Source organism: Tenrec ecaudatus, chromosome 1 (assembly GCF_050624435.1).
Source record: "Tenrec ecaudatus isolate mTenEca1 chromosome 1, mTenEca1.hap1, whole genome shotgun sequence".
Lineage (NCBI taxonomy): Eukaryota > Metazoa > Chordata > Mammalia > Afrosoricida > Tenrecidae > Tenrec > Tenrec ecaudatus.
The window spans coordinates 55042684-55053069 of NC_134530.1; the positions used below are offsets into that span (position 1 = coordinate 55042684).

General features: G+C 57.3%; 1 protein-coding gene across 1 annotated transcript; it reads left to right on the top strand.

The window, feature by feature from the left end:
* Positions 1-808: 808 nt before the first annotated feature.
* On the top strand, positions 809-9962 carry HCRTR1 (hypocretin receptor 1). The gene is made up of 7 exons (XM_075538862.1): positions 809-1063; positions 1204-1382; positions 2855-3098; positions 3478-3593; positions 5830-6056; positions 7704-7825; positions 9032-9962. Exons 1-7 carry the CDS (start codon positions 865-867, stop codon positions 9220-9222), a joined length of 1278 nt encoding a protein of 425 aa, XP_075394977.1. The 5' UTR covers positions 809-864; the 3' UTR covers positions 9223-9962.
* Positions 9963-10386: the final 424 nt, after the last annotated feature.

The following is a 10386-nucleotide window of genomic DNA, read 5'->3' on the forward strand; positions in this document are numbered from 1 at the left end:
GGAGGGGGGAGAGAGAGAGAATGTGTGTGTGTGTGTGTGTGTGTGTGTCCATCCCCTACCCCAGGAGAGAGACAGAAAATGTGTGTGTGTGTGTGTGTGTGTGTGTGTCCCCTACCCCAGGAGTGTGTGTGTATGTGTGTGTGTGTGTGTGTCTGTCCCCTACCCCAGGAGAGAAAGAGAGAATGTGTGTGTGTGTGTGTGTGTGTGTGTCCGTCTCCTACCCCAGGAGAGAGAAAGTGTGTCCATCCCCTACCCCAGGAGAGACAGAAATTGTGTGTGTGTGTGTCTGTCCCCTACCCCAGGAGAGAGAGAGATAGAGAGAGAGAGAGAGAGAGAGAGAGAGAGAGAGAGAGAGAGAGAGAGAGAGAGAGAGAGCGAGCCTGGGTCGCGTCTACTCTTGACGAGAAGACTGACAGTCACGATGGCCTCCCGGCGGCAAATCCCTGGTTTAAGAACAGGCCCGAGTGAGCAGCTCCGTGATATGGAGCAAGGAAGCCAACCTCTCGCATCAGCCAGCTCCTAGTCCGCAACGTGGCCTCCGAACCTGCCCTGCGGACGCGCCTGCCAGGTGGCTTCCTCCAGGCGCAGTGCGGGCGGCAGGCACATTTTGGCAGGCACATTTGCCAGATGGGAAAAGCGAGGTGGAAGGAGAGGTAAATTCCTCTCCTGACAGTGGGGGTTGGAACCGAGCCGGAGCCCTCCAGCGATCCCAGGCTCACCCTTCACCCCACAAGGATTCCCAGGGAGCTTGCTCACAAGCGCCCGGTGCACTCCTACAAGTCCCCTCCCTCCCTTCCTTCCGCAGGTTTGGGGCTGGGAGCCCGGGCCTGGGGATGCCCCAGCCCCGCGGCAGCTCCTGAGCCCATGGAGGCCTCCACCGCCCTGAGGGCCCAGACAGGGGTCCCCACTAGTAGTGGGGAGCCTTCCCCCGCGCCTCCCGACTATGAAGACGAGTTTCTGCGCTACCTGTGGAGCGATTATCTGTACCCCAAGCAGTATGAGTGGGTCCTCATCGTCGCCTACGTGGCTGTGTTCCTCGTGGCCCTGGTGGGCAACATGCTGGGTAGGTCCAGGGCGAGCTCTGGGGGGCTGTGGCTTTCCCCTAGGGACTGGAGGGGGCCGGGCCTCTCCTGACCCCTGGGGTCCCTTGGAGAAGGGGAGGGCGCTGCAGTCAGGGTGGTTCTGATGGGCCCCACTCTACAGTCTGCCTGGCTGTGTGGCGGAATCACCACATGCGAACTGTCACCAACTACTTCATCGTCAACCTGTCCCTGGCCGACGTGCTGGTAACGGCCATCTGCCTGCCAGCCAGCTTGCTGGTGGACATCACAGAGTCCTGGCTCTTCGGCCACGCCCTCTGCAAGGTCATTCCCTATCTACAGGTGAGCTCTGCGCAGGCGCTGCTAACCACTGCGCCTTCCAGACAGAGGGCCTGGATGGCAGGCCCAGCCCCACGCATCCGTACAGATGTTCTCTCCTGTCACACCTACAGACACATGCACAGCCGTGTGTGGATACGTAAGCAGCCACATCTGGGGACACAGGCACACAGTGAAGGGGGCACAGGCTCGCAGTCACTCCTAAACATGTGCGTGAGTGTGCACACATGCCCACGTGCACGCCCACACACACGTGTGCTTGGCAAACTCCCTTATCCCAAAAGAGCAAATTTGAAGGCACGGGAGAAAGATGAGGCTTTCTGTTCAAGATGTACATTCCCACAAGACCACAGGGGCAGTTCTGTTCTGTCCAGAGGGCCCGTCGCGGTCACAGTTGACTTGTGGCCATGAGTCGGTTTGGAAGGAGTCCCAGAGGTGCACTGGTTATGCGTTCAGGGTCCGGCCTCCCAGGTCTGCTGTTGGATCCCACCCATCTGGTCCGTGGCTCTGCAGGAAAGAAGCCCTGGTGACCTGCTCCCCTACTGATGACCTCCTAGGGACCTCTCTGGGCCAGTTGAACTGCGCTATAGGGGAGCTGGGAGTCAGATGGAGCAGAGGGCAGTTGGAATCCACTGACCAGAAAAGGAAAATCAAGTGATAGTAGCCAGGGGATGGGGGAGGGACCAGTCCAGCTGGGGCTGGTGGTGTCAGCGGAGGGCTGATCAGAGGTCATATGGCTTCTTGGTAGCATCACTTGACCCTGACCCTGCCTCCCCCAGAGGTCAGAGGGTACCCCTGAAGTCTATGCCTACCCTCTGGCGTAAAGTGGTCTCTGGCTCCCAGATGAGATTTTTTTCTTAACGCTCTGGATTTCCCCAATGTTGAGACTCTCCATGTAGCTCTTTAACTTCGCTGTTCCCGGGAATAAAGAAATACAGGTTTGACAATTTGCCTTGGGTGAGTTCCTTCACTTCCCTGGGCCTTAGTTTCCCAACTGTAACTCGGGGCTAATCCGTAAGGATTGGGGCTGTTGTGGGGGTCACAGAGGACCTGGTATGCCGCTGTTAGTGGCTGGGGGTGGTGTTCTGACCCACAGGGCCCCTAAATGCAGCAGAACAAAACACTGCCAGGTCCTGTACCGTCCTCACAACCGTTGTCAAGCTTGAGCGCATAGTAGGTTCTATAAGTGTGAAAGCCACCTACTAGGTGCCAGTTCTCAAGCTGGACTTTTTCCATACATGGTTTCAGTGGTGGTGTCAGCGGATCTCATTAGATCCGGGCCAGGCATGTTCCCATCTGCAGCTGAATCTCAGAGAGGGTGAGTGACTTGCTCAGATTCACACAGCTAGGAAACGGAGTCACGGTTAACACCAGGACTCTGCTGCCCCATAGATCAGGCTGTGAGGACTCTCCCTCCCACCTCCCATGTCTTCGGGTGGCCCGGAGGGGACTGACATTGTGTCCCTGTGGGGCAGGCGGTGTCTGTGTCAGTGGCAGTGCTGACTCTCAGCTTCATTGCCCTGGATCGCTGGTATGCCATCTGCCACCCACTGCTGTTCAAGAGCACTGCCCGCCGCGCCCGTGGCTCCATCCTGGGCATCTGGGCTGTGTCGCTGGCCATCATGGTGCCCCAAGCTGCCGTCATGGAGTGCAGTAGTGTGCTGCCTGAGCTGGCCAACCGCACCCTGCTCTTCTCCGTCTGTGATGAACGCTGGGCAGGTAATGGCGGGAGCCTTGAGCAGGCATTCCTGAGGTGGGTGCCTCGGGGGCACAAATCCCCAGAGCTGACATCTAGCTGGGTCCTGCCAGAGTGGGCGCCCCAGGGTGGGTACCTCTCAAGAGGATACCTTAGGCCGTGGCCACGATGGACTTTAGGAGCAGGCACCTGCCAGGGCTCCAGGGTGCATGCCTCCTGGGTAGCCTCTGCTAAGGGTTCGTCCAGGATGGACACCCCTGGTTGGGCAACTCCAGCACCTCTCTGTGACATGGTGCCTGTATGGGGCCCCGGTCCACCCCCCTCCAAGAGTGGCATTGCTCACTGAGTCAGGCTGGTGGCTCTGAGATTGTCCCCAATCCTCCCATTTCTTGGTCTTTGCAGACGACCTCTACCCCAAGATCTACCACAGCTGCTTCTTCATCGTCACCTACCTGGCCCCACTGGGCCTCATGGCCATGGCCTACTTCCAGATCTTCCGTAAGCTCTGGGGACGCCAGGTGAGACCCACTCTCGTGTCAGTCTGGCTTTGAAGGGATGGTGGACACTGGGCTAAGGGAGTAGACTGTCTCCTGCCCTCAGAACACAGCATCGTGGCTACAGCCAGAGGGAGGCAAGATCCAAGGACATGTGGATCTTAAGGCCAAAATTCTAGTGCCTGACCGGGAACCAGACAGTAAGTCATATCCTGATCATATTAACAGTTGCCATTTATTGCACCATTTATTCTCAGCTCATCTTGCATCTGGCACTTGGACCTTCAGAAGTGCCTTTTCTTATTGCCACACTATCATCATTTCTATTTAATATATGAGAAGACTGAGACTCGGGGAGACAAAAGCAACTTCCTCAAATAGATCCAGCAAGTGGGTAGAAGATCAGAGATTGAAACCCCGAGATCTCTGAGAACCCAGTGATCAATTTGGTGCTGCAAGAACAACAGCAGCTGCTGCCAAATCAAGTGCTTTCCCTGGTCTTAGGCTGGCAGGGGGAGGGGCTCACTCACAGTCCCATTTTCATCACTATGTAGCAAAAGAAGCAACATTACCCAGATTATAAGTGCCGAGTCAGGGAAACCCACCAGCTGGAGCCAATGACTGATTCCAGAGCCTTTACTGTAACCACTAAAATGGGCCCCTAGAGCTCTGGCTTTCATGGGGTTAGGGGCTTCTCAGAAACCCTTGTACCAGTGGGCATGAGTGCCGGCTCAGGACCCGGGCAGCCAGAGGATGCAGCTGGAACATTACCAGGCTCCAGAGGGGATGCTCAGCCCTTGGGATCCTGCTTCCATCTCACAAAGAGAACGGACACATACCCAAGCCTGCCGGTGGGTGGGTAATGGAGGTTCCTGCTGACTCAGATCCAGGCCTTGCCTTCAGGGATGCCTAGGCTGGAGGGGCCCTCTCTGGCTGGCCAGCCGAGCAGTCCACCTACTATCCCCAGCTGCTCTCCCTGACTTGGCCAGCTGCTTTCCCTGATGACAAACAGAGAAACTGAGACTCGGAAAAGGAAGAGTGTGCTGGCCAAATTCACACAGCTCAAGAATAGCTGAGCTGGCCCTGGGACCCCAAGTGTCCCAGTCCCCTCTTATTGAGTGATTTAGATGTTTCTTGGTGGGAGAGGCTTTAAGGGTATAAGGGTATAAGTGGCTTCAAGGCTTGCTGTTGGTGTTGTGGGCTATACATTGAGCTGTTAAGCAGAAGGTCAGTGGTTCAAGCCCAGCAGTCCCTCTGAGGGACAAAGACGAGGCTGCATGCTCCCATTAAGACGTAAAACCCTCAGAACCATCTGAAACCCAAACTCTGCCCTACAGGGTTGCTATGAGTCAGAGTCTACTCGATGGCAGTGAGGTTGATCCAGGAGCCCAGACCTCCCAAACGTGGAAGCACTGGCCCCAGCAGATCAGCGACGTGTGCTCTGAGGTCCACGACATCACCTGCTCACCCCATGGCCAGGCCTTCCCATACTGCAGCATAGGCTGGTCCCTATTGCCCCCCCAAAGATGAAAACAGAGATTTAAAGGAGCTGAGAAGGTGTTCATGCTTCAGGCTATTCCTGAGCCCTTGCCAAGGGCTGCTTCCTATCAGCAGTATGACCTAGGGAAACCCCGACTCTCTGAGTCTTGGTCGCTGCATCTAGAACTGAGAACCAATACCTTCCTGGCAGTGTTTACAGGTGGCTTCCCACGGAGCTCCTGGAGAGCGTAAGTCCCTTGTTGACCCTCCAGTCCAGAGTAAGCATCAGTCTATCTTTAGCTCAGTGATGAAGCCTTCGGCTTCTGGCTCCCAGGTTGTCAGGGGAACCCCCCAGCTTGGCAACCCTTCAGGGCAGTTCTACTTTATCCTGAGTGTCACTATGTATTGGAATTGGCTCAACAGCAGCTGGGTTTTCCTACAAGGGCTGTTCCCTTCCCACCCCTACTTTACCCCGCCGTTCAAACCAGAGCCAACCCCCCCAAAAAAGCCCATCTCTGTTGAGTCAATGCCAACTCACCAGGACCCAATAGGGCAGAGGAGAAATGTCCTGTTGTATTTATGAGGCTGTAAATGATTGACATGTCTTTCTTCCATGCAACAGCTGGTGGGTTCAAAATGCCAACCTTGTGGCTGAGTCCGGCACTTCACCATGGAGCCATCAGGGCTCCTTGGTCGAGCACAGGGCTCAGCAAAAGAGAGCCTCCTTCCCTTTCCCCCCTTCCTGCCACCCACCGCGCTGCTGTGTCTGTCTGCTGGACAGATCCCGGGCACCACCTCTGCCCTGGTGAGGAATTGGAAGCGGCCCTCAGACCAGCTTGGGGAGCACGGCCAGGGCCTGAGTTCTGAGCCCGCGCCCCGGGCCCGCGCCTTCCTGGCCGAGGTGAAGCAGATGCGTGCACGGAGAAAGACGGCCAAGATGCTGATGGTGGTGCTTCTGGTCTTTGCGCTCTGCTACCTGCCCATGAGCATCCTCAATGTCCTCAAGAGGTGAGGCACTAGGGGAAGGCTTGGGCCTCAGAGGAAGGAGAGTTCCGCTCTGGAGGAAGACCTGGCTCCACTGTGTGTCACCTCTGGGCCTCTGAACCTCAGTCTCTCATTTGTAAAATGGAAATAGTAGGCGCTTGACTCCTAGAGCGGTTATGAAAATGTCCCTCCACTCAGTCATCAGCTTCTGGGGGGCAGAGAACACAGGGGTGAGAACAAAGGCCCCTGCCTTTGGGGAGGTTCATGATTGGGAGACCCGCAAACCAAGCTTCTTGCCATCAAGTCCATTCCGACTCTTATCGACCCCTGGAGGACAGAGCAGAACTGGGGCTGTCCAACTGGGCAGGCGTCGAAAGCCTCATCTTCCTCCTGGTGGTTTCAAACCTTTTGGTTAGCAACCCAAAGTGAGAAGACATGAATAGAAAAGCAGACACACACACACACACACACACTAACTATAATGGCAGGCCATGAAAACTTGCTTGCAGAAAAGAAAGTGGGGATAGTGAATAGGGAGCGGCAGGCTGGGTTGGGTTTGGCTCTTGGTTTCAGGGAACCGTTAAAAACCAGCTGCCGTTGCCCGCGACTCCAGAGACGCTCCAGAGAGTGTTGAGGGCAGAGATGACAGAATTAGATGGCCAGGCCTTTCTTCCACGATGCCTCTGGTTGGACGTGGACCTGTCAGTGAGCAGCTGAGCATTTTGCACCGCCCAGAGGCCCCAGTTTTAGATCAAATGGGTTCTGGTTTCGAAAGGGGAGCTCTCAGAGAAGGTACCATTTGAGCAAAGGCTTGAAGGAAGTGATGTGCCAAGCCCTGCAGACATCTGGAGGAACAACATTCTAGACAAAGGGAACAGAAAGGGCAAAGATCTCGAGGCAGGAGTTTGGCAAGATCTAGGAACAGAGGAGCATTGGTGGTATAAGGGGTTGTGTGTCAGGCTGCTAACCACAAGGTTAGCAGTTCTAATCCACCAGTCACTTCGAGGAAGAAAGATGAGGCTGTCTTCTCCCAGAAAGATGTAAAGTGTCAGTTCTTACTCTGCCCTGGTCAGAGTGGACTCGAAGGCAGTGCGCTTGGTTGGGAACATCAGGATATGTATGAATAGAGATTGGCCCTACTGGTACTCAGCCCAAGGCCTGTCCAGTAGCATTGAGCCTGCTCTGTGACACACTCCCACATCACTCATCTTAAGGATTTCTGAGGAGGCCGCTGAGGCCCAGAGAGGTGATATGCTCAGGGCACAGCACACAGGGTTCTAGGGAAAGAATATAGGTGATTGGACATGCGACAGTCTCAGCCTGGGTGTGCGCTTGGCCATGCTCGGAGCATGTTGAGCTCTCTGAGCTGGGTTTCCTTGTCTGAAAAATGGATGACGTCTGCACCTCTCAGATTGCTGGGCGGGGGGATGAATGAGTGGATGGGGAGGCCCGGGGGACTGCAGACGTGCCCTGGCCCCTCTCCACAGGACCACCCACGCTCACACTGCTCACCAAGCCCGAGAACCGTAAAAGGTGGGCCAGAGCCTGAGAAAGGGCCATCTGAGGATGGAGGTGGGGCAGGAGCTCTATTCTACTTTGCAGTCTGCAAGCCATGCCCCTCCCTCCCTTCCCCGTGCACCCCCTTTCTGATGCCCTTGGCCTTGGCCCTAGGGTGTTTGGGATGTTCCGCCAAGCCAGCGACCGAGAGGCCGTCTATGCCTGCTTCACCTTCTCACACTGGCTGGTGTATGCCAACAGCGCTGCCAACCCCATCATCTACAACTTCCTCAGTGGTGAGTGGGCTGGCCCCCACCCATCTCCCCAGCCCCATCCTGGGCGAAAACAAGGGGTGGGGCAGAGGGAGGATATAGCTGCTCCCACCTGGGGACCATGCTCCTGCTCTGGGGAACTCCATTCACCCAGCCAACTTGGTCCTGCCCGGGTGCCCTAGTCTGAGACAGATCCCATCCAAATAGGGGTAGCCGGGGACAGCTGCCCAGCAGCCAGGACTCAGCCTTGCGGTTGAAGGGATGCCAGTAGAGGCAGCCCATCTAGATGTGCGCTGGCAGAGTGGCCAGACTCTTGGGGATGGTCCCAGGGTCCACCCATCTCAGCACTGGCCCTCTCCTCACACCCACAGGCCTCCTCTCCCCGCACCACCACCCCCGCTCCTCCCCCTCTTAGGGTGGCAATGCCCTAGCCAGACGCAGGGCTCAGCAGCTGTGTGACTCCGCAGTGTGCTGCCTTGGGACTAAGCTTCTATAGTGATGGTCCAGTTGATTGTTCGGGGCTTGACAAAAACAGTCCAGCCTTGACAAAAGGACAGAAGGCTAGAGAAGGGGCCGAAGTTCATCTCATAGCCTGCCGTGGGACTCAGCCAAGGCTGGCAGGCTGGCGTCCAGCTCAGCAGAGATGTCTTCAGAGCAGAGAGAATGCCAACACGCCCCTTGCGTTGCCTGCTATGTGCTGTGCCCTATGATGGGTGCCCAGGAGGCTTGTGGGTAAGGAAACAGGAACAGAGGTGTTCATTTCAGAACAGGGTGGACCCTCCTCTTGAAAGTCAAGGGTTTGGGAATTGGAACCAACTTCTGGTGGGGTGAAGTGAGGATGGAGAACTCCAGCCTGCCAGGGTGATGGCCACCCAGCCCCGTACCTGGCAGTGTGGACACTGTGAGCAGGAGGTGGGGAAGCCCTGAGCTGTCCCACAGACACGCCAAGGAGGGCAGAGGACATGCGAGGTCCTGAGCTCGGAATCGTGTTGGGAGCCAGGCTCTGAGCCAAAGCGTGGTCACAGAATTGGATGAGAATCGCATTTCTCTCTGAGAGCCTGCTCAGAGGCCTCTGCCAACACTTGCTCCAGGCCACTGGGGTCGCCTTGGTGCAGTTCTCCATCTAGTTCTGTCACCCCGACCCTCACCAGCAGCTTGCTCTTTGAGGGTCCCTGAGACACAGGGCCCTGGGTTTCTCCTCATGGCCCTGTCTTCTGTCTCTCAACCAAGGCAAGTTCCGGGAGCAGTTTAAGGCCGCCTTCTCCTGCTGCCTGCCGGGCTTGGGTCCCTGCGGCTCTCCGAAGGCTCCCAGTCCCCGCTCCTCCGCCAGGCACAAGTCCTTGTCCTCACACAGCCGCTGCTCCGTCTCCAAAGTCTCAGAGCACGTGGTCCTCACCAGTGTCACCACGGTGCTCCCCTGAGAGGAGGCTGCCCTGGGCGCTCTGGCAGGTGTGGCCTCCTCTCTGGGCCCCAGGGGTCTGCCTCCAGCCTGGTGGCAGGCCTAGGTGAGGCGGGGGCCTGAGGGCTCAGGCCTTTCTCTCGGCAGTCACGTCCCTCCTCGGAGCTGCTGCCCCCAAAGCAGGGTTGGTGTGGGAACGACCCAAGTTCTTTGTCAACTGTGGACATGACTGTCATGGATTCCTCGCCTGTGGCCAGACCCCGCATTATGCTGTACCCACGCCATCTTTCCGGAACTCTGGCCAGCCTGCTCCGTCCCCATCTCCACCTTCCCTAGAGTCTGGCCCCAAAGCGCCCCCACCCCCACCCCCGCCCCGAGCTGCACAGGGACAGCCTCTTCGTGTATAAATGTGGACCCAGCCCTCTCCTGATCAGCCCTGCCTTACCAGGCCCCCTGGGGGCACGTACCTGTGGGCTTTGTGAGGTTGACAAGACACTCTCCATGTGGCCATTTGGCACGGAGGAGGGTAGCCGCCCGAAGCAACTGTCATTAAGAGCCAGGCACTGGCTGTTCCCTTTCCTTGTCTACTGGCATCTGAGCTGCTGCGGCTGGGAGCACAGGCAGGCCAGCAGCTGGGGGGAGGGGCGGTACGAGAAGGCACCCTCACAGCTTTATCTGCTGACCACCCGGCCTGGGACCCCACTGGCCTCAGAGTCGGGCCTCAGAGCACCAGGGCACTGTGTCCTCCTGGGAGCCAGCCGCTGGGCCCAGGACCTCAAGCCCCCTGGCCTGATGCCCTGCATGGTAAGTTGGGGCTGGGGAAGGGAGGTGAGTAGACCGCGGGGTTACCAGCCTGATGACTGTTATCTTCACCTCTTAGAAGTCAAGGCTTGCATGTATTTCCTGTGAGCTCCCAGGAGAGAGCAAGCGAGCCAGGCGGACTTGGCCGGACGTGCTCTGTCTGCCACCCGGACAATTAGAGAGCTGCTGGAGGCCCAGAGCAGGCTGGCGTGGTCGGGGCTGCAGAGTGGAGCCAGGCCAGCCTTGGGCACTGCCACGTCTGCTGTGCTGGATTCTTGGAGCCTTGAGCTGCCCCCAACCTCACCTGCTAAGAAGGCTGGGCCAGAGCACTGTTCTTCCCCGGGGGCACCCATTCCCACCACATGTGGAGGTGTGGTCTGTCACA